At 46.2% G+C, this 27093-nt stretch overlaps 1 protein-coding gene across 1 annotated transcript in view; it reads left to right on the top strand.

The window, feature by feature from the left end:
- Positions 1-27093, top strand: part of LOC139265679 (transmembrane 9 superfamily member 2-like) — a 124772-nt gene that overhangs the window by 50223 nt on the left and 47456 nt on the right. Inside the window, exons 6-11 of the mRNA XM_070882900.1 lie at positions 1263-1390; positions 9915-10029; positions 14621-14700; positions 20514-20622; positions 22731-22863; positions 23976-24095. Of these exons, the coding sequence (XP_070739001.1) occupies positions 1263-1390; positions 9915-10029; positions 14621-14700; positions 20514-20622; positions 22731-22863; positions 23976-24095 (685 nt within the window). The remainder of the gene's footprint in view (positions 1-1262; positions 1391-9914; positions 10030-14620; positions 14701-20513; positions 20623-22730; positions 22864-23975; positions 24096-27093) is intronic.

Here is a 27093-nt window from a genome sequence, read left to right as displayed (position 1 = left end):
TTTCAGTCTCTACCCCATTTTGACGCTTATTTTCCAAGAAACACCTGGTAGCTTTGACTGCAGTCTGAAATTTTGAGCCATCCATGGATGGAGGTTTTGGTGCAAGACTCCATTTTGCCACACTTGTGACGATTATCTTTAATAAGCGCAAATTCCTTCAGCTTCAGAGCTGGCCTTGATAAATACTTTGTATCTGTCTCGGTTTTGTGTCCCTTTTTAACTTTACCTTTTTTTTTTCCACTGTCCATTTTATTAATTTAGTAACTACTTGTCTAAGCAAATAGATTTTTGTGTATTAGACTGAGTATGACCAGACTGTGGCTCTCCCTTTTCTTTCAGTAACTCCAAAATGTGACACTTTCAAATATATTTTTCACGTTTGATTAATCACTGTCGCTGACTGTCTGACTGTGTTTGAAGCAGATGCAATTAAGACAGTTCCCATCGTAACAGTGGCACTGTAGATCGGAGATGTGTTGTGTTGTGTGCATGGACTGACCATACACAGGTGAAGAAGAATATATAAGAGCACACACTCTACTGACCATACACAGGTGAAGAAGAATATATAAGAGCAGGGAGGTTATACTTGAACTGTATAAAACACTAGTTATGCCACAGCTAGAGTACTCCGTGCAGTTCTGGTCACCACAGAAAAGATGTGATTGCACTAGAGAGGGTACAGAGAAGATTTACGAGGAAGTTGTTGGAACTAGAGAATTGTAGCTATGGGGAAAGATTGGCTAGGATGATGTTGTCTTTGGAGCAGAGGGGAGATTTAATTGAGGTGTATAGAATTGAGGGGCCTGGATAGAGTGGATAGGAAGGATCTATTTCCCTTGGCAGAGGGGTCAATAACCAGCGGTCATAGATTTAAAGTAATTGGTAGGTGGTTTAGAGAGGATTTGAGGAGACATTTTTTCACCCAGAGGGTGGTGGGGGTCTGGAACTCTCTGCCTGAAAGGGTGGTAGAGGCAGAAACCCTCACCACATTTTAAAAAGTACTTGGATATGCATTTGAAATGCCGTAACCTACAGGGCCAAGAGATGGAAAGTGGGATTAGGCAGAATAGCTCTTTTTCAGCCAGCACGGACACAGTGAGCTGAATGGCCTCCTGTGCCATAAGTGACTATGATTCTATGACTGTGCCTGATTAGGGCAATGACATATTTCTGGATCGCGTGTTCTGATTAGATAACTTTGCCACAAGACTCTCAGATTTTGTTACGTTCCTGTTAAAGCTCCCTTTTGTATTTTGCAGTCTGAATTCAACAAGAAGAACACCTACTATGTCTTCAACCATGTGGATATCTTGATTACATATCACAGTGGCAAGAACAAGGAGTGGGAAGGTGCAAGACTGGTTGCTGCCAAATTAGTACCTAAAAGGTAGGGTCACTGGTGTTTGGGGAAGGGAGGGAGAGTACGAGGAAATGGAGGGAGGAATCTTTCTTCTACACTGACTATGATGGGCACAATGCCTCGTATTTAATGTGTGAACTTTCCAGGGTTGAAAATGTTCTATTAATTAATAGATTTTATCTCTCTCATTTAAAGTTGCCTGCTGGCCATAGTTGGACAATCTGCCCTCTGTATAAAAGGCTTGATTCTAGCTCTCATCTGTCACTGCAGAGAGTGAAAAGTATACAAGAAAGAGGCAGTGATTTCATGCTGGTTTCTGCATTTACTAGCGCATCCCAATCTAGAATCTTCCCTCACCAACAGCAATTAATTAATCTTGTAATTGACTTTAGAGTTTACAGCAATTGGATGTGGCCTTGGAGGGACAGAGTAGCTTAAACATAGCTGGATATTAACGATGAAAGAATCTATTGTGTATTACATGGTAAAACAGCACCTTATCCTGCTTACCATCAGCATTGTCCCTGGGAGATCTGCTAGTCAGGATTAAATATTGAAGAAAATTCTAGAACTATCACTTGAAATATTTGCAGTGGTTAGCAAATATAGTTAGCAGTAGTATTTTATTGACCTATTTAAATAGAAAATTCTGCATATAGAATCATAGAAATTTATAGCACAGAAGGAGGCCATTCCAGCCCATCGCTTCACAGGAGCGTTATGAAACAAAATTTGACACCGAGGTAGGTTTTAAGGAGCATCTTAAAGGAAGGTGGAGAGGTTTAGGCAGGGAATTCCAGAGCTTAGGGCCCAGGCAGCTGAAGGCATGGCCACCAATAGTGGAGAGATTAAAATCGGGGATGCTCAAGAGGCCAGAATTGGCAGAGCGCAGAGATCTTAGGAGGATTGTAGATCTGGAGGAGATTAGAGATTAGAGACCGGAGATGGGGATTGGCGAGGTCATAGCCATTTCAAAACAAGGATGAGAATTTTAAAATCAAGGCGCTGCGCAACCGGGGACCAATGCAGGTCAGCGAGCAGCACAGGGGTGATGGGTGAGCGGGACTTGGTGCAAGTTAGCACATGGGCAGCTGAGTTTTGGATAACCGCAAGTTTACGTAGGGTAGAATGTGGGAGGCCAGCCAGGAGTACGTTGGAAAAGTCAAGTCTCGAGACAACAAAGGTATGGATGGGGATTTCAGCAGCGGATGAGCTGAAGTGGAGCGGAGTTGGGCGATGAATATAGGCGGTCTTAGTGATGCCGTGGATATGTGGTCGGAAGCTCAGCTTGGGGTCAAGTATAACACACAAGCTTGCGTGCAATCTGATTGAGCCTCATGGATGGAGTCGGTGGCGAGGGAACGCAGTTTGTGGAGCGGACCGACGACAATGGCTTCGGTCTTCCCAATATTTAGTTGGAGGAAATTTCTGCTCATCCCGAACTGGATGTTGGACAAGCAGTCTGACAATTTAGAGGGGTCGAGAGAGATAGTGGTGAGGTAGAGCTGGATGTTGTCAGCATACATCTGGTAACTTTAATTTGCCACCCAGGCTGGATTCCTTGATCTCCTGTCGTGTCTTTAGTCTGTCTATCACCTCGGTGTAATTACTTTAGCTAGTTTCTTTTCCTCTTGCTTTTAAATTCTGATTGTTTATGAAGAAGGCATCTACCAATTTCTTTGGACAGTAAGACGAAGAAATCATGTCTCAAGGCTTCCATTATTAGCTATTTTACCACCAAAAGACAGCTTTTCACATTCGCTTTTATATTTGCTGCAATCCTCATCTGTTTTGGCTCCATATCAGTTTTTTAAAACTTTTTCTAAGCTCATCTCTCATGATGGCTGAAGGCTGTTATCTGCCGATTTTTTATATGTATGTGTGTAATATATGAAATAAGTCTTGCATCTGCCTCTCATCTGTCACCTCAGTGAAAAGTAGATAAAGATATGCAAACATATTACAGAAGAAATCTAGAATATACGATCTATACTCCACCATATACGTGAGCGAAACACAACGCACAATTTGGAAGTAATTGAGAGTGGCACTGGTAGTTTGGAGAGTAGGGAGCAGCATGACTTGCCTTGATAAATAAACTAAAACAGTCATTAATTCAATCAATAAATGTTAGAAATATTAGCTGGAAACATCAGATTTTCAATTGCTCGAAGTTTTTTTCAGTATGTATTTCAATAAAAAAATAATTTTAAAAGTATGAAATGTTTTTATTAAATATAAAAATGCAATTTATAACCTTGTTAGGGTAGCTCTTGTACATCACAAGTTATGTTTAGACAGTACTATTCATGCCTGTTGTCTTGTTTCCCGACAACATTATCTCAAATGTGCAAACAGTTTTTATATTGCCCGTGTCATAACTCGCTCCAAGTCCCGCTCACCCGTCACCCCCGTGCTCGCTGACCTACATTGACTGCTGGCCCATCAATGCCTCAAATTTTAAATTCTCATCCTTGATTTAAATTCAAAACCCTTCATGGCCTCGCCCCTCCAGAACTCGCTAACCTCCTCCAGCCCTACAGCCAATATTCCCTTTAAGTCACGCAGCCGTGGAGCTCCTGCACATCGGCTCACCGACTTATAAATAGGAAAGACTGCGCATGTGCGGTATTTTGAATGGCCCGCGAACCCAGAATTTTTTTTTTTTTAAAAAGGGAGCGTTACCTCATCATCTTCATAGGTAGTCCCTCTTAACATGAGTTCTTAGGTGGCTGAACAGCCCAATACGAGAACCACAGTCTGTCACAGGTGGGGCACATAGTCGTTGAGGGAAGGGTGGGTGGGACAGGTTTGTCGCACGCTCTTTCTGCATGCTCTCGGCGATGAGACTCGAGGTGCTAAGCGCCCTCCTGGATGCACTTCCTCCACTTAGGGCGTTTTTTGGCCAGGGATTCCCAGGTGTCAGTGGGGATGTTGCACTTTATCAGGGAGGCTTTGAGGGTGTCCTTGTAACGTTTCCACTGCCCACCTTTGGCTCGTTTGCCGTGAAGGAGTTCCGAATAGAGCGCTTGCTTTGGGAGTCTTGTGTCAGGCATGCGAACAATGTGGCCTGCCCAACGGAGCTGATCGACTGTGGTCAGTGATTCAATGCTGGGGATGTTGGCCTGGCCGAGGACGCTGATGTTGACAAGACTGTCCTCCCAGGAGATTTGTAGGATCTTGCGGAGACATCGTTGGTGGTATTTCTCCAATGACTTGAGGTGTCTGCTGTACATGGTCCATGTCTCTGAACCATACAGGAGGGCAGGTATTACGACAGTCCTGTAGACCATGAGTTTGGTAACAGTTTTGAGGGCCTGATCTTCAGGCGGCCGAAGGCTGCACTGGAAGCGATGTTGAATCTTGTCATCAATGCCTGCTCTTGTTGTTAAGCGGCTTCCGAGGTATGGGAAATGGTCCACGTTGTCCAGGGCCATGTCGTGGATCTTGATGACTGGGGGGGCAGTGCTGTGCGGCGAGGACAGGCTGGTGGAGGACCTTTGTCTTGCGGATGTTTAACGTAAGGCCATGCTTTCGTACGCCTCAGTAAAAACGTTGATTATGTCCTGGAGTTTAGCCTCTGTATGTACGCAAGTGTTGTCCACGTACTGTAGCTCGACGACAGAGGTTGTGGTGGTCTTGGACCTGGCCTGAAGACGCGAAGGTTGAACAGGTTCCCACTGGTTCTGTAGTTTAGTTCCACTCCAGCGGGGAGCTTGTTGACTGTGAGGTGGAGCATGGCAGCAAGGAAGATTGAGAAGACTGTTGGGGCAATGACGCAATCCTGTTTGACACCGGTTCGGAAGTGGATTGGGTCTGTAATGGATCCATTGGTAAGGATCACGACCTGCATGTCGTCGTGGAGCAGGCGGAGGATGGTGACGAACATTTGGGGGCATCCGAAGCGGAGGAGGACGCTCCATAGACCCTCGCGGGTGACATTGTCAAAGGCTTTTGTAAGGTTGAAGAAGGCTATGTATAAGGGCTGACTTTGTTCCCTGCATTGTTCCTGCAGCTTCGTGCTGCAAAAATCATGTCCGTTGTGCCCCGTAGGAATGAAATCTGCACTGTGACTCGGAGAAGAAGGTTGAGGAGGACTCGAGCGACGACTTTCACAGTGGCAGATAGCAGAGAGATTCTTCTGTAGTTGCTGCAATCGGACTTGTTGGCCTTCATAGCGAGAGGATTTGAGTATAGGAGCAGGGAGGTCTTACTGCAGTTGTACAGGACCTTGGTGAGGTCACACCATGAATATTGTGTACAATTTTGGTCTCCTAATCTGAGGAAGGACATTCTTGCTATAGAGGGAGTGCAGTGAAGGTTCACCAGAATGATTCCTGGGATGGCAGGACTGACATGAAGAAAGACTGGATCCAACTAGGCTTATATTCACTGGAATTTAGATGAATGAGAGGGGATCTCATAGAAACATATAAAATTTTGATGGGATTGGACAGATTAGATGCAGGTGGAATGTTCCCGATGTTGGGCAAGTTGCATGATCAGCCATGATATTGAATGGTGGTGCAGGCTCGAAGGGCCGAATGGCCTGCTCCTGCACCTATTTTCTATGTTTCTATGTCCCCTTTTTTAAAGATGGTCACGATCACTGCATCTCCAAGATCTCCCGGCATGCCATCCTCCCTCCAGATGAGAGAGATGAGGTAATGTATTCGCGCCAACAGTGCCTCTCCGCCATACTACAGTGCCTCAGCAGGGAATTCCATCTGTTCCCGTAGCCTTGTTGTTTTTAAGCTGTCGTATGGCTTTTTCTACCTCATGCAGTGTTGGGGTTTTGCCGCTGTGGTGGCAGGGGTAGCATGCTGCGGGATGGAGTCGAGGACACTCTGGTCAAAGGCAGAGTCTTGATTGAGGAGATTTTCGACGTGCTCTTTCCAGCGGGCCTTGATTGCCTCAGTGTTCTTGATGAGTGTTTCCCCGTTCTTGGCCAGTAGTGGGATGGGGCTTTGGGTGTTTTGACTACGATGAAGAATCCTTGCACATCATGGCTGTCGGCCAGCTGCTGTATCACCTGTGCTTTCTCCATCCACCACCTGTTCTTTAGGTCCCAGATTTTTTGTTGGACCTCAGCCTTGAGCTGTCTCTAATGCTGCCTTGCTGCTCCCGAGTTGGGTTGTTGTTTAAGGCTCAGAAAAGCCCTGTGCTTGCGATCTATTAGCTCTTGGATCTCTTGATCATTCTCATTGAACCAGTCCTGGTGTTTCCTGGTTGAGTGACTGAGCGTCTCTTTGCAAGCACTGGTTATGGAGGCCTGGAGGGCAGATCCAGCATTGTGGGCATTCTGCATTCAGGGTCATCAAGGCGCACCAGGTTAGCTTTGAGTCACTGACTGTATAGGACTCTCTTCGCTGGGTCCTTACGTACCCTGGCATTGACTTTTTTTGCGGCACTGTTTCTGTTGCTGTCGCCGCTTTGGGGCTATGTTGATGTCGATGATGGATCGGATTAGGTGGTGGTCTGTCCAGCAGTCGTCAGCTCCTGTCATGGCGCGGGTGATGCGCACATCCTTGCGATCCCTGGCTCGGACGGTGACACAGTCGAGCTGGTGCCAGTGTTTGGAGTGAAGGTGTTGCCACGGTGCCTTGTATTTGTCCCTCTGGCAGAACAAGGTGTTGGTGGTGATCTAGACATTTTGTCAGTCAAAAAAAAAAATTTTTTTTCCAGAGTTCCCTCCAAGAATTCTGCGACCCTCCAACTCTGGCCTCTTGTGAATCTTCCACTTCCTTCCCTCCACCTTTGGGGGCCGAGTCTTTAGCCGTCTAGACCTTAAACTCTGGAATTCCCTCCCCAAAGCTCTTTGCATCGCATTCCTTTTTAAGACCTGCTTAAAACCTATTCCATGACCAAGTGTTTGGTCACCTGTCCAAATATCGTCTCCTTTGGCTCGCTGCCAATATTTGGCTACGCTCCTGTGAAGCACCTTGGGGCATTTTACTATGCAAAGACCTATTATAAATGTTGAGTTGTTTATGTTGAGATATATTGTATGTGTTGATATGTAATTTGCTCTCTTTATGCATGCTGTAATTTGAGTTGCTGAATACAGTCTTTTAGAAGAAAGCCACAGCAGTTTGCAGCATTAAAGGAAATGGTAATTACGTGGATTTCAAATGACAGGAAGACTCTGTTTTGTCTGATTGTTAACAAAGCTTGTTATAAACCTTGACTGAGTACAGAGATTGGCAGGCAATGAAGTTGGAGGGTAGTTTACTTGGTTACTGATCAGCCCGAACCCTTCCCATTTAGCAAATTCTGCACTATTTTAAATTGTTGACTCCGTTGTAGTGGCACTGCTTGTTTGAATACCAGCGTACCATACCACAGCGGAAAGGGGGGTGGGGGGGGCACAGATCAGCTCCCACTCACTTACTGCCACAATTCTGTCAGGGGGTGCTGGGTGCCACCCTATATGGAGAAGGAGTTACCTTGCATTATTGTGGCAGATGTCCACCCGAGACTGGCAAGAATGAGGGATTGGTAGCACATTGCCTGTCTGGCTCTTGGTGTTGGTACTGGGAGAAAACATACATGGTTGTGATATAAGCAGAAAGGATGATTCTTTTTTGAAAACTGATTTAGTTTTTTCTTAACGTGTAAAATGTAAAGAATAATGCTAGATCGTACTTGTACCTCAAAGTATACCCGACCCATTTCTCTCTATAATTAATACATTAAAAATCTTGCATTTGCATGCATTTTCTGTCAACTTTTTCCAGTATCAATACCTATGTCCACAACAGAGTGGAAGCTGCCAGGCATGTTGTAATTGCATTCTCCCACCAGTGGAGACGCTGCAGCATCACCACTGGTAGGAGGGTATAATTACAGCGTGAAACGTTTACATAGGCAGTGTCCATTATAACTATCTATATCGGAATTTAGAATGGAAATATAAAGACGAGGACAAAATGTACGATTTTAAAATGGGGATTGAGTTATGGTTGTGTGCCCTGATCCAGTAATCCTCTGCCCTCTATCCCGCATCACCTGAAAAGACTTGGTCTTGACTCGGCTGGTGCAGCAGTAGTAAGTGAAAGAAATTGGTTCTGTGAAGCTCTTGGCGCTAATTTAAAAATCCCTCTCCATTTCGCATTCCTTTCATCCTTCCTCTTCTCGACTGCATGGGGAGCTCTCTTCTGACCGTCTGTCACCTGCTGAAGCTCACCTGTCTGTCCCTTGTGCGTAGACTGCGTCCATTTCAATAGCTGTTTTCCTTCCTAGCATAAAGATCACCATTGCAAAGTTTGACAGAACAATGGCGAGTCCTTCTGCCTCAGTTTGATGTCCGATTGATGTCTCCGCTTACCCCCCCTTCCTGAAATTCAAGATCGTTTCCAGGGATATGAAAATAAATGGAGCTGGCCAATGCAGCAGGTGGGAATCTCTGCGATTCCTCTCCTGCCCCTCTCATCTCAAGCATGTGCCACCCATGGGCTTACTTCCAGAGCTATTAGGCTGGCCTGTGGTGGCCTCGCGTGTTGTCCATATGTGGCCCTGCAGCCTAGCAATCTGGCACACAGTGGTCCAGGCGACTTGCTTTCTATTTGCAATTATATTTTGCAATTAACGCTTTACCTCATTGGATAAGTCCTGAATCCATTATTCAAGTCCCATTCCAGCGACTTGAGCACAAGAATCTAGGCTGACACTCCAATGCAGTACTGAGGGAGTGCTGCATTGCCGGAGGTGCCGTCTTTCAGATGAGATGTTAAACTGAGGCCCCCACGTCTGCTCTCAGGTGGACGTAAAAAGTCCCATGGCACTATTTTGAAGAGCAGGGGAGATGCCCCCTCAACCAACATCACTAAAGTAGTTTATCTGGTCATTATCACATTGTTGTTTGTGGGAGCTTGCTGTGCAATTGCCGCATTTCCTACATTACAACAGTGACTGCATTTCAAAAACAAAAGCACTGCAATGGTTGTAAAGCGCTTTGGATTGTGAAAGGCACTATATAAATGCAAGTCTTTTTTTTCTTTGTTATCTGCTGCTCGAAATAAGTGCCGATTTAATGGGAACATTGATCTAAACGTTACACGTGGACCCCGGGGCTGTTTGGGATGTACCCAATCTGCTCACAAAGCCTGGACACTAATCCCCGCTTTTCTACATCAAAGCACATGTTCCTAGAATATTGTTAGTTTTGTTCCTCTTTTTTTTTCTCCAAGTTGATCTCTTTAAGGCAATTCTTGGCCATTCTCTTCTGAGTACAGAGTCCTTTTATTCTATCTGAAAGTCCAAAAGCTGTTTTTCTTAAGGCCACACTTGCAGTGTGCCCCGGGAGTTCTTGCTTGCTGAATTGAAGTTAGTTCAGGCCACGACTCCTGACTTAAAGTACAACTTTAGCGTCAGTGCGAAGTAGAAACTGGTTTGCACCAATATGAAGCTGTACTCTAAATGTACTGACAATCCAACGAAACAAAGTTGAACAAATGCAACTTATTTGATAGTATATGAAAGATTAACGATTTGTCGGTTATATCCTGCTGACGTTTAAAATAACACTTCAAATTTGTACTTTTTGCTCCAGTTACAACCATGCGGACTCAACCCACCTAAATTGCGATGGACCTCCGATGGAGATTCCTGCTGAAGACAAGGAAAAGAAAACTAATATTGTGTTCACCTTTTCTGTCACATTTACTGTAAGTAACATAAGCGGCTTTGAATTGATCTTTTCCTGTAGTCCAGTAATCCAGTCTGGAGTGGGAAATGACACGGCTTTATTTTTAACTCTGTGTTTGCCCATTTTACCTCAGTTGTCTGGAGACAGTGTTGCTTTAAGCGGAGCCCACTGTAGTACATATTCCTGACAATAGAGACCCCGAGCGAGTTACAGTAAATTGAGTTGCTTCAAGTGGCAGGGCTTAGTGCGGCAATATTGCAGTGGCTTTGCAGACGTTGCTAAAGCACCGTGGCTTCAATTGCTGCAAGGTGGTCTTGGCCTCTGAGCAGTCAATGCAAGGTGCAGCCAAACTAAGACCTTGCTGGGCGCAAGGCCACCTGGCTGAGGGAGTGTCGCACCCTTCAGGCACACACCAGCAATTGGTGTGAAGCTTCGCTTTTAGTTTGAAAGCTTAAATCTGAATGCAGAGAGTTCTGCTATTTCCTTATGATTGAGAGACGGCAGTATAATTTGCTGCTACCGCTTTCTTCCACCACCACAAATTGTATGAAAACTGGTAGGTCAGTGCAATTACCACAAAACATATCACCCGTGTGCCCAGAATTATAAGTGCCTTCTCAAATGATTTAAAATCCAATTATTTGATTTTGCTAATCGATGTAATAAGTAAATCTGGGAGCTGCAGTAAACGATTCATGTACTCTATTCTCTTTGCTGTCACTGAGCGTAAAGCTAGCCCAAAACATTCAGCATTTATATCCTTTAAATATAAAACTGCCACAATCACTGCCAATTGTGTAGAATTTCACACTTTACCTGTAAGCTGAGGTATAACTCTAGTCTTCACTATAGTTTTAAACGGAACTGTTGCCCAGTGTTTGTGTCATTTACTGTCAAATGAAATCATTCACGAAATGTTAAGCACCATGTTCCGTGGCTTGCCATTTATTCTTTTGCACAATGTAGTTTTAGAGTCACAGAATCATAACGCACAGAAGGAGGCCATTCGGCCCATCGTGCCTGCATCGGCTCTTTGAAAGAACTATCCAATTAGTCCCACTCCCCCCTGCTCTTTCCCCAGAGCTGTGAAAATGTCTCATTTTCAAGTATTTATCCAATTCTCTTTTGAATGTTACTATTGCCTTTCAGGCAGTGCATTCCAGATCATCGTAACTCGCTGTGTAAGAAAATTCTCCTCATCTCCCCTCTGGTTCTTTAGCCAATTACGTTTAAATCTGTGCCCTCTGGTTATGGACACATTTGCCACTGGAAGCAGTTTCTCCTTATTTTCTCCATCAAAATCCTTCATGAACACCTCTATTAAATTTCCCCTTAATCTTCTCTGCTCGAAGGAGAACAACCCCAGCTTCTCCAGTCTCTTCACATAACTGAAGTCCCTCATCCCTGGTATCGTCCTGGTAAATCTCCTCTGCAGCCTCTGAGGCGTTGACATCATTCCTAAAGTGTGGAGCCCAGAATTGGCCACAATAACCTTCTGGAAATACTAGGGGTTCGAGGGTCTAGTGAAAAGGAGGAACTGAAGGAAATCCTTATTAGTCAGGAAATTGTGTTTGGGAAATTGATGGGATTGAAGGCTGATAAATCCCCAGGGCCTGATGGGCTGCATCCCAGAGTACTTAAGGAAGTGGCCCTAGAAATAGTGGATGCATTGGTGATCATTTTCCAACATTCTATTGACTCTGGATCAGTTCCTATGGACTGTAGGGTAGCTAATGTAACACCACTTTTTAAAAAAGGAGAGAGAGAGAAAACAGGGAATTATAAACCGGTTAGCCTGACATTGGTGGTGGGGAAAATGTTGGAATCAATTATTAAAGGCGAAATAGCAGCGCATTTGGAAAGCAGTGACCGGATTGGTCCAAGTCAGCATGGATTTATGGAAGGGAAATCATGCTTGATAAATCTTCTAGAATTTTTTGAGGATGTAACTAGTAGAGTGGACAAGGGAGAACCAGTGGATGTGGTGTATTTGGACTTTCAAAAGGCTTTTGACAAAGTCCCACACAAGAGATTGGTGTGCAAAATTAAAGCACATGGTATTGGGGGTAATATACTGACGTGGATAGAGAACTGGTTGGCAGACAGGAAGCTGAGTCTCGGAATAAATGGGTCTTTTTCAGAATGGCAGGCAGTGACCAGTGGGGTGCCGCAGGGTTCAGTGCTGGGACCCCAGCTATTTACATTATACATTAATGATTTAGACGAAGGAATTGAATGTAATATCTCCAAGTTTGCAGATGACACTAAGCTGGGTGGCGGTATGAGCTGTGAGGAGGATGTTAAGAAGCTGCAGGGTGACTTGGACAGGTTTGGTGAGTGGGCAAATGCATGGCAGATGCAGTATAATGTGGATAAATGTGAGGTTATCCACTTTGGTGGCAAAAACAGGAAGACAGACTATTATCTGAATGGTGACAGATTAGGAAAAGGAGAGGTGCAACGAGATCTGGGTGACATGGTACATCAGTCATTGAAGTTTGGCATGCAGGTACAGCAGGCAGTGAAGAAGGCAAATGGCATGTTGGCCTTCATAGCTAGAGGATTTGAGTACAGGTGCATGGAAGTCTTACTGCAGTTGTACAGAGCCTTGGTGAGGCCTCACCTGGAATATTGTGTTCAGTTTTGGTCTCCTAATCTGAGGAAGGACATTCTTGCTATTGAGGGAGTACAGCGAAGGTTCACCAGACTGATTCCTGGGATGGCAGGACTGACACATGAGAGACTGGATTAACTGGGCTTGTATCCACTGGAGTTTAGAAGAATGAGAGGGGATCTTATAGAAACATATAAAATTCTGATGGGATTGGACAGGTTCGAGGCAGGAAGAATGTTCCCATTGCTGGGGAGTTCCAGAATAAGGGGTAAGCCATTTAGGACCGAGATGAGGAGAAACTTCTTCACTCAGCGAGTGGATAACCTGTGGAATTCTGTACCACAAATTTGTTGAGGCCAGTCCGTTATATTCAAAAGGGAGTTAGATATAGCTCTTACGGCCAAAGGGATCAAGGGCTATGGAGAGAAAGCAGGAAAGGGGTACTGAGGTTGAATGATCAGCCATGATCATATTGAATGGCGGTGCAGGCTCAAAGGGCCGAATGGCCTGCTCCTGCACCTACTTTCTATATTTCTATGCTCCAACTGAAGCTTAACCAGGATTTTAGAAAGAAGATTGACTGAATTTGTAGTCTGTGTGTTTTGTCGTGTTCGAACATAGTGTTCCACACTGCAAAGCGTTGCCACTTGGACAGACCTTTTCCTTTAAGCCACGATTCTGCAAGAGGTTTTGCGGTACAGACATGCAGTTGACGTTGAGTCTTGGCGTCCCACTCTTTCAGAATACTTCTCAGAAACTCAGTGATAACTGGATTTCTAAATTTCAGATCAGAAGATTTTGTAGAGTACAGGTTGAACCTCCCTTATCCAGAACTCCCTTATCCAGAACCACCCCTCATCCAGAACCATTCCCAGCTACCGGGTAGTGCACATGAACAAATTGAAGTCCTTCCCCTCTGCCGCACTCCCAGCCCCAAGCCAATCTGCCCTGATATCTGCTTGCTCAGTACTTGGTCTTCAAAGAGTGTTTGAAGACCAGGCCCTCAAAACTGCCACCAAGCTCATGGTCTACAGTTCTGTAGTAATACCCGTCCTCCTGTATGGCTCAGATACATGGACCATGTACAGTGGACATCTCAAGTCGCTGGAGTAATACCACCAAAGATGTTTCTACAAGATCCTACAAATCCCCTGGGAGGACTGGCGCACCAACGTTAGCGTCCTCGTCCAGGCCAGCGTCCCCAGCATTGAAGCACTGACCACACTTGATTAGCTCCGCTGGGCAGGCCACACAGTTCACATGCCAGACACGAGACTCTCAAAGCGAGCGCTCTACTCGGAACTCCTTCACGGCAAACGAGCCAAAGGTGGGCAGTGGAAATGTTATAAGGACACTCAAAGCCTCCCTGATAAAGTGCAACATCCCCACTGACACCTGGCAATCCCTGGCCAAAGACTGCCCTAAGTTGAGGAAGTGCATCCGGGAGGGCGCTGAGCACCTCTAGTCTCATCGTCGAGAGCATGCAGAAATCAAGCGGAAGGAGCGTGCGGCAAACCAGTCCCACCTACTCCTTCCCTCAACAACTATTTATCCCACCTGTGACCGAGACTGATTCTCGTAATGGACTGTACAGCCACCTAAGAACTCCGGCTAAGAGTGGAAACAAGTCTTCGTCGATTCCAAGGGACTGCCTATGCTGCTGCTGCTGATGATGACCTGTACCATCCAATTTAACAATTTTATATTGACACAGTGCAACAAAATGTAATAAATAAAAGTCAGATATTAACATTAAAGGCATTAAATGTGTTCGACTGTCTGAGTAAGGTAGCTTAATATTTTAATGTAGCTGAATTCCAGTTATGAAGGTTACATTTTTAATTGTCTTTATTCAAGTGATTATTTTGATCCATTTATGTGGTTTAAATTGAGTTTAGATTTCATTGTGCAGTGCCAAACCCTGGTCAGTACAATGTCTTGCAATCAATGGAGTGTTTTAATAAAGATGGAATTATTTTTTCATTCCCTCCACTAGGAAGATAACAAAATAAAATGGGCTTCCAGATGGGATTACATTTTGGAATCCATGCCACACACCAATATTCAGTGGTTTAGGTAAGCTGCGACTTCATAGTGTTTCAAACTCTTAGGGACGTTACTCGTGGCATTTCTAACGTCGCTCACATTATCGGTAGGTTGTGATGCACAAAATAGTCATCGTTTAGCCTTCTGTAAACCTTGCAGCTGAAATTCTTTGCGTCTTGCTGTAATGTTAAAAATACAAAGCGGTAGTTTTGCCCTTCAATATCAGATACTATTGTAATCTCTAAAATTATTTATGCAGCAGAAACTTGATCTAAGGCAAAGTGAGAAATTGCATTGGTTACAATGATCTTTCAATAATTAAACCAAATTTTATAAGCTAGAGATGGTGCTGTGGTGTGTCCGAGGTGCCTTTGCCTGTAAGACTGCTGCAGTAGAATTAGAGTCGCAGTACAGAGACATACCTATTGCCAATCCTCATTATTTTCTATGGTAGCTCGTATCATAAATTCTGAGTTTTAAAAATTTGTTCCTGGGATGTGGGCGTCGCTGGCAAGGCCGGCATTTATTGGCCCATCCCAAAATGCTCGAGAAGGTGGTGGTGAACTGCCGCCTTGAACCGCTGCAGTCCGTGTGGTGAAGGTGCTCCCACAGTGTTCTTAGGGAGACGGTTCTAGGATTTTGACCCAGCGACGTTGAAGGACCGGCGATATATTTCCTAGTCAGGATGGTGTGAGGCTTGGAGGGGAACATGGAGGTGGTGGTGTTCCCATGCACCTGCTGCCCCCTTGTCCTTCTAGGCGGTAGAGGTTGCGGGTTTGGGAGGTGCTGCCAAAGAAGCCTTGGCGAGTTGCTGCAGTGCATCTTGTAGATGGTACACACTGTAGCCATGGTGTGCTGGTGGTGGAGGGAGTGAATGGTGAAGGTGGTGGATGGGGTGCCGATCAAGCGAACTGCTTTGTCCTGGACGGTGTCGAGTTTCTTGAGTGTTGTTGGAGCTGCACTCATACAGGCAAGTGCAGAGTGTTCCATCACACTCCTGACTTGTGCCTTGTAGATGGTGGAAAGGCTTTGGGGAGTCAGGAGGTGAGACACTCGCCGCAGAATACCCAGCCTCTGACCTCTTGTAGCCACAGTATTTATGTGGCTGGTCCAGTTAAGTTTCTGGTCAATGGTGACCCCCAGGATGTTGATGGTGGGGGATTCGGCGATGGTAATGCCATTGAATGTCATGGGGCAGTGGTTAGAATCTCGCTTGTTCGAGATGGTCATAGCCTGGCACTTGTGTGGCGTGAATGTTACTTGCCACTTATCAGCTCAAGCCTGAATGTTGTCGAGGTCTTGCTGCATGTGGGCATGGACTGCTCCATTATCTGAGGAGTTGCGAATGGAACTAAATTCATCAACGAACATCCCCACTTTTGATCTTATGGAGGGAAGGTCATTGATGAAGCAGCTGAAGATGGTTGGGCCTGGTACACTGCCCTGAGGCACTCCTTCAACAATGTTCTATGGCTGAGATAATTGGCCTCCAACCACCACAACCATCTTCCTTTGTGCTAGGTATGACTCCAGCCAGTGGAGAGTTTTCCCCCTGATTCCCATTGACTTCAGTTTTACTAGTGCTCCTTGATGCCACATGCAGTCAAATGCTGCCTTGATGTCGAGGGCAGTCACTCTCACCTCACCTCTGGAATTCAGCTCTTGTGTCCATGTTTGGACCAAGGCTATAATGAGGTCTGGAGCCGAGTGGCCCTGGCAGAACCCAAACTGGGCATTGCTGAGCAGGTTATTGGTGAGTAAGTGTGGCTTGATAGCACTGTTGACGACACCTTCCATCACTTTGCTGATGATCGAGAGTAGACTGATGGGGTGGTAATTGGCCGGAGTGGATTTGTCCTGCTTTTTGTGGACATGACATACCTGGGCAGTTTTTCACATTGTCGGATACATGCCAGTATTGTAGCTGTACTGGAACAGCTTGGCTAGAGGCGCGGCAAGTTCTGGAGCACAACTCTTCACGACAGCCGGGATGTTGTCGGGACCCATAGCAAAATCACGGTTAGAGTACAGAATAATATATTGCCCCTTTACCGATAACACCCACCAGTGACATTACAGAGGGGATTTACCAGGATCTTGCCTGTACTGGACATGGTCTACAGGGCTGTAGCAATACCCGCCCTCCTGTATGGCTCAGAGACATGGACGATGTACAGAAGACACCAAGTCGCTGGAGATATATCACCAATGATGTCTCCGACAGATCCTACAAATCCCCTGGGAGGACAGGCGCACCAACATCAGTGTCCTCGTCCAGGCTAACATCCCCAGCATTGAAGCACTGACCACACTCAATCAGCTTCGCTGGGCAGACCACATAGTTCGCATGCCAGACACGAGACTCCCAAAGCAAGTGCTCTATCCGGAGCTCCTTCACGGCAAACGAGCCAAAGGTGGGCAGCGGAAGCGTTAGAAAGGCACCCTCAAAGCCTCCCTGATAAAGTGCAACATCACCACTGACACCTGGGAGACCCTGGCCAAAGACCGCCCGAAGTGGAGAAAGTGCATCCGGGAGGGCACTGAGCACTTCTAGTCTCAACGCCAAGAGCATGCAGAAATCAAGCGCAGGCAGCGAAGGAGCATGCGGCGAACCAGTCCCACCCACCCCTTCCCTCAGTGACTATCTGTCCCACCTGTGACAGGGTCTGTGGCTCTCGTATTGGACTGTTCAGCCACCAAAGAACTCACTTCAGGAGTGGAAGCAAGTCTTCCTCGATTCCGAGGGACTGCCTATGATGATGATGATGATGAGATGACTTGGAAGTGGAAGTAGAAACAAAACTGAACATTTGCTGATGACACCCAAGATGCTGGGAATGTGGTTGCTATCAAAGCTGATGATGTCTGCAGCTTTGAAGAGAAGTTGGTCAAGCACTACTTGATTTCGGTAGTGTACTTTGTATTCTGGTTTTGAACAGGCCAAATGGTCTTTCTATACATCCCCAAACTAGTTGTTGTGAAAGAACTGACCAGAGCGAAATTGGGGTTGGATAGAAATGGAGAGTTGGCTTGGCACGATTGGTCGATGGTCAAATAATTTAAAGGGTCGTTTTGGCTTGTGCAGTGAAGAATGAGTTTATGCCTTTTTGAAAAAAGCATGATCTGAAAGGGTAGTGGCATCAGAACATAAGAACATAAGAATTAGGAACAGGAGTAGGCCATCGAGCTACTCGAGCCTGCTCCGCCATTCAACAAGATCATGGCTGATCTGGCCGTGGACTCAGCTCCACTTACCCGCCCGCTCCCCGTAACCCTTAATTCCCTTATTGGTTAAAAATCTAACTATCCGTGACTGGAATTCATTCAATGAGCTAGCCTCAACTGCTTCCTTGGGCAGAGAATTCCACAGATTCACAACCCTTTGGGAGAAGAAATTCCTTCTCAACTCGGTTTTAAATTGGCTCCCCCATATTTTGAGGCTGTGCCCCCTAGTTCTAGTCTCCCCGACCAGAGGAAACAACCTCTCTGCCTCTATCTTGTCTATCCCTTTCATTATTTTAAATGTTTCTATAAGATCACCCCTCATCCTTCTGAACTCCAACGAGTAAAGACCCAGTCTACTCAAATTATCATCATAAGGTAACCCCCTCATCTCCGGAATCAGCCTAGTGAATTGTCTCTGTACCCCCTCCAAAGCTAGTATATCCTTCGTTAAGTAAGGTGACCAAAACTGCACGCAGTGCTCCAGGTGCACCAATACCCTATACAGTTGCAGCAGGACCTCCCTGCTTTTGTACTCCATCCCTCTCGCAATGAAGGCCAACATTCCATTCGCCTTCCTGATTACCTGCTGGACCTGCAAACTAACTTTTTGGGATTCATGCACAAGGACCCCCAGGTCCCTCTGCACCGCAGCATGTTGTAATTTCTCCCCATTCAAATAATATTCCCTTTTACTGTTGTTTTTTCCAAGGTGGATGACCTCACACTTTCCGACATTGTATTCCATCTGCCAAACCTTAGGTTAAGCGAATGGGCTATCTAAATCTCTTTGCAGCCTCTCTGTGTCCTCTACACAACCCGCTTTCCCACTAATCTTTGTGTCATCTGCAAATTTTGTTACACTACACTCTGTCCCCTCTTCCAAGTCATCTATGTATATTGTAAACAGTTGTGGTCCCAGCACTGATCCCTGTGGCACACCGCTAACCACCGATTTCCAACCCGAAAAGGACCCATTTATCCCGACTCTCTGCTTTCTGTTAGCCAGCCAATTCTCGATGCATGCTAATACATTTCCTCTGACTCCGCGAACCTTTATCTTCTGCAGTAACCTTTTGTGTGGCACCTTATCGAATGCCTTTTGGAAATCTAAATACACCACATCCATCGGTACACCTCTATCCACCATGCTCGTTATATCCTCAAAGAATTCCAGTAAATTAGTTAAACATGATTTCCCCTTCATGAATCCATGTTGCGCCTGCTTGATTGCACTATTCCTATCTAGATGTCCTGCTATTTCTTCCTTAATAATAGTTCAAGCATTTTCCCCACTACAGATGTTAAACTAACCGGCCTATAGTTACCTGCCTTTTGTCTGCCCCCTTTTTTAAACAGAGGCGTTACATTAGCTGCTACCAATCCGCTGGTACCTCCCCAGAGTCCAGAGAATTTTGGTAGATTATAACGAATGCATCTGCTATAACTTCCGCCATCTCTTTTAATACCCTGGGATGCATTTCATCAGGATCAGGGGACTTGTCTAACTTGAGTCCCATTAGCCTGTCCAGCACCCCCCTAGTGATAGTGATTGTCTCAAGGTCCTCCCTTCCCACCTTCCTGTGACCAGCAATTTTTGGCATGGTTTTTGTGTCTTCCACTCTGAAGACCGAAGCAAAATAATTATTTAAGGTCTTGGCCATTTCCACATTTCCCATTATTAAATCCCCCTTCTCATCTTCTAAGGGACCAACATTTACTTTAGTCACTCTTTTCCGTTTTATATATCTGTAAAAGCTTTTACTATCTTTTTATGTTTTGCGCAAGTTTACCCTCGTAATCTATCTTTCCTTTCTTTATTGCTTTCTTAGTCATTCTTTGCTGTTTAAAATTTTCCCAATCTTCTAGTTTCCCACTAACCTTGGCCACCTTATACACATTGGTTTTTAATTTGATACTCTCCTTTATTTCCTTGGTTTTGCACGGCTGGTTATCCCTTCTCTTACCGCCCTTCTTTTTCACTGGAATATATTTTTGTTGAGCACTATGAAAGAGCTCCTTAAAAGTCCTCCACTGTTCCTCAATTGTGCCACCGTTTAGTCTGTGTTTCCAGTCTACTTTAGCGAACTCTGCCCTCATCCCACTGTAGTCCCCTTTGTTTAAGCATAGTACGCTCGTTTGAGATACTACTTCCTCACCCTCAATCTGTATTACAAATTCAACCAGACTGTGATCACTCATTCCGAGAGGATCTTTTACTAGGAGATCGTTTATTATTCCTGTCTCATTACACAGGACCAGATCTAAGATAGCTTGCTCCCTTGTAGGTTCTGTAACATACTGTTCTAAAAAACAATCCCGTATGCATTCTATGAATTCCTCCTCCAGGCTACCCTGTGCGATTTGATTTGACCAATCGATATGTAGGTTAAAATCCCCCATGATTACTGCCATTCCTTTTTCACATGAAAAAGGAACGGCAGGAAATTAGTTATTATTCCCCGTTGCAATCATTTATATTTGAAACTCTGGAATTTTTAATACTTAATTTTTGAAAAGCTCGTTTGAAATACTTACATTACTCCCTTTAAACAGTGCATCTGATAGTTATTTGAGGTGTTAAAATTAATGTTCTCATTTCCCGTTTCTTTCTCTCTCAGTATTATGAATTCCCTTGTGATTGTCCTCTTCTTATCTGGGATGGTGGCGATGATTATGCTTCGGACACTTCACAAGGACATTGCTCGATACAATCAGATTGACTCTGCAGTAAGTACTGTTCTGAAGTGTGTCTTTGGATGGTAGCGGGATTTTTTTGTATTGAGTACAGTTATGTGTTTCTTTCATATGAGGAGACAGTACAAGCCTGGCTCCTGCACACGCATTGCTTAATCTGTGCTGTGCTTGTTTCGTTCCTCATTAACTGTGGGAGATTGAGTAGAATGGGCCTATACTCACTGGAATTTGGAAGAATAAGAGGTGATTTAATTGAAATGTATAATATTCTTAGAGGGGTTGACGGGCTAGATGCTGAGCGACTGTTTCCCCTGGCTGGAGAGTCTAGAACTAGGTATCATAATCTCAGGATACGAGGTCGGCCATTTAGGACTGAGATAAGAAATTTTTTTCAATGAGTTGTGAATCTTTGGAATTCTCTACCCCAGAGGGCTGTGGCTACTCAGTCGTTGAGTATAGTCAAGACTGGGATTGATAGATTTCTGAGCACTAAGGGAATTGAGGGCAGGAAAGTGGAGGTGCATCCATGATCTTATTGAATGGCAGAGTAGGCTCGAAGGGCCGTATGGCCGACGACTCCTATTTTAAAAAATTTGTTCCGGATGTGGGCGTCACCGGCAAGGCCGGCATTTATCGCCCATCCCTAATTGCTCCATGAGAAGGCGGTGGTGAGCCGCCGTCATGAACTGCTGCAGTCCGAGTGGTGAAGGTGCTCCCACAGTGCTGTTTTGGATTTTGACCCAGCGACGATGAATGAAAAGCTGATATATTTCCAAGTCAGGATGGTGTGTGACTGGGAGAGGAACTTGGAGGTGGTGGTGCTCCCATGCGCTTGCTGCCCTTGTCCTTCTAGGCAGTGGAGATCACGGGGTTGGGAGGTGCTGCCGAAGAAGCCTTGGCGAGTTGTTGCAGTGCACGCTGCAGCCACAGTGCACCGGTGGTGGAGGGAGTGAATGTTGAAGGTGGTGGATGGGCTGCCAATCAAGCGGCTGCTTTGTCCTGGATGGTGTCGAGCTTCTTGTGTTGTCGGAGCTGCACTCAACCAGGCAAGTGGAGAGTATTCCATCACACTCCTGACTTGTGCCTTGTAGATGGTGGAAAGGCTTTGGGGAGTCAGGAGGTGAGACACTCACCGCAGAACACCCAGCCTCTGACCTGATCTTGTTGCCACAGTATTTATGTGGCTGGTGCAATTAAGTTTCTGGTCAATGGTGATCCCCAGGATGTTGATGGTGGGAGATTCGGTGATGGTAATGCTGTTGAATGTCATGGGGCGGTGGTTAGACTCTCGCTTGGTTGGAGATGGTCATTGCCTGGCACTTGTGTGGCGCGAACGTTACTTGCCACCTATCAGCCCAAGCTTGAATGTCGTCCAGGTCTTGCTGCATGTGGGCACGGACTGCTTCTTATGTTCTTAACCTGGGGTCCTTCAGTCTCTGTCTTTTCTCCCATTTTCCTAGTCTGTTCTTTCTAATCTGTGGCCTGTGTTCCTCTGACTTATCTGCCTTGTTCTTCCCAAGTTGGAAATATGCTGTGGTGTGTACCCTTCCCCTCACTGCATTAAAACCAACTATCATCACCATCTTCTGCTGTAACTTCCTTTTCCAGGACATCAAAAAACGTTCCTTCCTCCTATACCTTGCAGGCTATTGGAGCTCAAACCTGGTATCCCGGAGTTATTGCCTGCTCTCGGTGGAGTTCCACACTGGGAGCCTTGGTCCTTCACTTTGCTTGCCCAATTTTTAAAACCCTTTCAATTGTATTAATTTTCCTAATTGACTATTAATAAACTTATTTTCAAGCTATTCAGGGTAGCTCCGAGTGTATGTGCACCACAGTGTAAGGTAGCTTCTGCTTTGCACCAACTTTAAAGTTGCAGAGTAAATCTGGAATGGGGGCCAAACCAGAATGCAGCATGAGAGACCGTGCAGTGGATTGCACTCTGCCCCAGGTCAGGCCCGCACCCCAGGTTTACATTGCAACTTCAGAATTGGTGCAAAATGGAAACTCAAGTTGCTCCATTAATGCACCCTCACATTACACTTGTGAACTAATGTATTTGTTTTCAGGTGGTTATTTTTCACACACTGTTTTCTGTCTCTCCCACAATACTGATATGTGTTATCCATACTTTTATACAGGAGGATGCCCAGGAAGAGTTTGGTTGGAAGCTGGTGCATGGCGATGTCTTCAGGCCTCCCAGGAAAGGAATGCTTTTATCCGTTTTCCTTGGTCAAGGAACACAGATCTTCATAATGATGTTTATCACTCTTTGTAAGTATTATTTGATGCCAAGATCAAATACTAAACTCTGAGTCCGATTTCTATTTTTGATTTATTGTTTTAGCCTTTGACTGTTTCTGGGCTAATTTATGTAACCAGTAACATTGCATGCAATGTTTGTAACATAGCGTCTCAAAGCAGTTCACGGAAGAGCCGAAGATGAGGAGCGAAAGATGACTATCGGGAGGTCTGAAAGTTTTTAAAGGATTTTTCAAAGATGGGAAGCGAGGTAGCAAGGTGGAGGTATTTGGAGAGAGAGTAGAGAGTGGGCCTGAGACGGCATAAAGCTTTGTTCCTTCTCGTGGAGCAGGACGAGGCAATGCACAGATGGGCAGGCAGCATTGGCAAGGACTGGGTGATGGGCGAGTGGGACTTGATGCTGGTAGTGGAGTTTATGTAATGCAGCTTTAGAGGCTGGGATCTGGGGGCGAGTATTGGAAGTAGCAAAGGTGTCTTGAGGGTTCCAGCAGCAGTGGGAGTGAAGTAACGGCGATATTGTGGAGGCGAAGGTAAGTGGCCTTTAATGATGTGTAGGATCTCCGGTTTGAAGTTCAGTTAAGGAAAGAGGTCAATCTCTTTATATGAAATCTGAAGTTACACGAGACTAGAATTTAAAAACTAGTTACCGTCAGTCAGACTTGTACAGCAGAAAATGCTGCAAAAACAGCAGGTGAAATAATACCTGTGGAGGCAACAGAGGAGTTAATTTTACAGGTGAGATCCAAGAAGGGGTTCACACTTGAACAGTTAGCTCCACTGTTTACTCCACAGATGCCTTCACAGTCGCACTGCAATGTAGAGCGAGCACATTGCAGTATGCAAAAAGCTGCGTTTTTTTCACTTTCATGATGTAGAACAGAAAATCTAGTAATGGAGATAATTAATTTCATATAAAGGTCAGGATTAATATTTTGTCTGAGTTGGATGTGTATGGAAAACAGTCATATTCCTTCACATCTTTCAGAATACATGAGTAGTACAGAAATGCAACCCTATCTGTACTGAGGGGGAGCTACTTTCAATTGAGGAAACGGAGACCCAGCAAAATAGTATTTTTCTGTACAAACTCAGACATTTCTTTTCTCTTTCCAACCACTGTACAGTCCTCGCATGCCTTGGGTTCTTGTCACCTGCCAACCGAGGAGCACTGATGACCTGTGCTGTTGTTCTCTGGGTCTTGCTCGGAACACCTGCGGGATATGTTTCTGCGAGAATGTACAAGAGTGAGTAATGCACAGTGTCGTTCTTTGTTGTTGGCTATATCTGGGCCATGCTGAATCGATCACATTGCTGGTGGTGATCGACATGATCTTGCAAAAATGTCACTAACCCAAAGGCACTGCAATCAGTAAACTGTGGCGTGAGATATTGTATGTGACCTCTGAACCCATGGACAGAGAATAAGTTGTTGTCAATAGGCTTGTTTCCTTCATTTTGATTCATTCCGTCAGCATCTACGTTCTAAAACCTATTTCGACAATGAGCGGAAATGGAAAGGATAATCTAAGTAAAGACATTTCTCGCAACCCCTCTGCATTTTCTTAGTGACATTTTAAATTGATGGCCCTCATCACTGACGGCTCATTCAGGGGGAATAGTTTTTCCCTCTTTACCCTGTCAAACTCTCCATAATTTAACAAACCTCACAGTAACTCTCCTCTTGCTCTTTGCTGCAGTGGTGTCCTGGTGTCTCGCGTCTCCTCTCATTACTACAATTTCCATTCCGAGTATCATACTGAGATTTGCCTCCCATATATCTGGTATTTTGCTTTGAAGTAGGCTCTACTACATAAATTCAACCAGAAGAAAACTTCTATAAAAAAAAAAATCTCTCATGAGCAAAGTGAAACATTTACATAGAATTGCCCAGAAGCAGGCCATTCTCCTGGACCCTGCCGCTGTTTATGCTCCACATGAGCCTCCTCCCACCTTCCTTCATCTCACCCCATCAACATATCCTTCTATTGGGCCCAAGTTTCCACAAGAAAAAAAACGGGCGCCCCTCCGAGCTGGGCGCCCGTTTTTCGCGCCTAAAACGGCGCCTAAAAAAATCCTCGGTAGTCTCCACCGACTTACAGGTCCTGTGGCACTCGGCGCAGCCGGCACGAGCTGTGGGGGGGGCGGAGCCAGGTCCCTGCGCTGAAAACAGTGCCGGGACCTCTGCACATGCGCGCTACAGTCGGCACGCAAGTGCAGTAGCTCCAGGCGCCGAACTGTGGGAGGGGCCCGAAGCACGCAGCCCCTAGCCCTGGCCCAATGGCCTCACTGGGGTTGCGTGAATGAGGCTCCTCCCACGGCCAGCTCCTGCTCCCCGCCCGACCAGACGCGACACTCGCTCCCCCCCCCCCCCACCCCGGCCGACCCGACCCGACCCGACACCTGCTCCCCCCCGCCCCGACCGACACCCGAGACCCGCTCCCCCCCCGACCCGACATCCGCTCTCTTCCCCCCCCCCCCCCCCCCTGCCCCGACCCGAGACCCGCTTCCCCCCCCCAACACCCGCTCTCCCCCCCCCCCCCCCCCCCCCCCCCCCCCGCCCCGACCCGAGACCCGCTCCCCCCCGCCCCGACAGAGACCCGAGACGCGCTCTCCCCCCCCCCCCCCCCGACCCGAGGCCCACTCCCCACCCGACCCGACACCCGCTCCCCCCCCCCCCCCGACCGACACCCGCTCCCCCCCCCGACCCGACACCCGCTCCCCCCCCCCGACCCGACACCCGCTCCCCCCCCCCCCCCCCCCCCCCCCCCGACCGACACCCGCTCCCCCCCCCCGACCCGACACCCGCGCCCCCCCCCCCGACCCGACACCCGCTCCCCCCCCCCCCCCCCCCGACCCGACACCCGCTCCCCCCTCGACCCAACACCCGCTCCCCCCCTCGACCCGACACCCGCTACCCCCCCCCCCCGACCCGACACCCGCTCCCCCTCCCCCCCCCTCTCTCCCCTCCCTCCCCTCTCTCCCTCCCTCCCCTCTCTCCCTCCCTCCCCTCTCTCCCTCCTCTCTCTCTCTCCCTCCCTCCCTCCCTCCCTCCCTCCCTTCCTCCCTCGCTCTCTCTCTCGCTCTCGCTCAGCGGCACGAACAGCTGCAGAATTCTCCCTGGCTGAAGCACTTTCACACAGGTAGGAAGATGGTTTATTTAATCTTTTCTTGGCTTATAAATGTTTGTTCAGGTTGGATTTATTTGTAGAAGTATAAATAAGGATTTATTGTCAAATTTAATGAGTTCCCTTCCCCCCCCCCCCCACCTCGTTCTGGACGCCTAATTTGTAACCTGCGCCTGATTTTTTAATGTGTAGAACAGGTTTTTTCAGTTCTACAAAAATCTTCACTGGCGCCATTCTACTTTAGTTTGGAGTACATTTTCACTGTGAAAACTTTCAAATCGGGCGTCAGTGGCCGGACACGCCCCCTTTTGAAGAAAAAATTCTGTTCTAAACTAGAACTGTTCTACCTGACTAGAACTGTAGAAAAAAAAATGTGGAGAATTGCGATTTCTAAAATAGTCCGTTCTCCACCAGTTGCTCCTAAAAATCAGGCGCGAATCATGTGGAAACTTGGGCCCATTGTATGAACAGTTTGAACAAAAACAAAATGGAGCAGTCACAAGACTTCAGGTTTATTTGGAAAACCTACTTTTTTTTAATATATTAACGATAAACTTAAACGTGCAAATGAATGAGGTTTCCATTCACTGACAGCTACTGCCTTTATCCTAATAGCAACCCAATAAAAATCGATGTATCCTATTACTGTGCTTTGTAGCTTCAGTCTCCAGGGGCTACAGGAGCATTTTTGCAACAAAATAAGAAACATTTCACTTGATTTTGTTGTGTACCATGCATGAGTCCGTCAAACAAATTTGGAAAATCATTTAGGAATCCTGTCCCTTTTTGAAAGAAACACTCCTTGCAAGAGCTACAGTTATCCTCGCTAATTAGTTTGACTAACTTAATGATGGTGCTTGGGTTAAAATTTTGAGCAATTGATCACTGAATAAAGGCAACCAAATCTTCTCTCTGCAGCGATTGTTCTGAATTGCAAAGTGATTCTCTGTCTACTTTAGTACTGCATTGAGTGTCAGCTATGGCTTAGTGGGTAGCACACTTGCCTCTGAGTCAGAAGGGTTGTGGGTTCAAGTCCCACTCTAGGGACAAACATAAGAACTCAAGAAATGAGTAGGCCATTTGGCCCCTTGAGCCTGCTCCACCATTTAATAAGATC

Source organism: Pristiophorus japonicus, chromosome 6 (assembly GCF_044704955.1).
Source record: "Pristiophorus japonicus isolate sPriJap1 chromosome 6, sPriJap1.hap1, whole genome shotgun sequence".
Classification (NCBI taxonomy): Eukaryota; Metazoa; Chordata; class Chondrichthyes; family Pristiophoridae; genus Pristiophorus; species Pristiophorus japonicus.
Note: the sequence above shows the minus strand (reverse complement) of the source record. Positions and strands in the feature narration are given on the sequence as shown.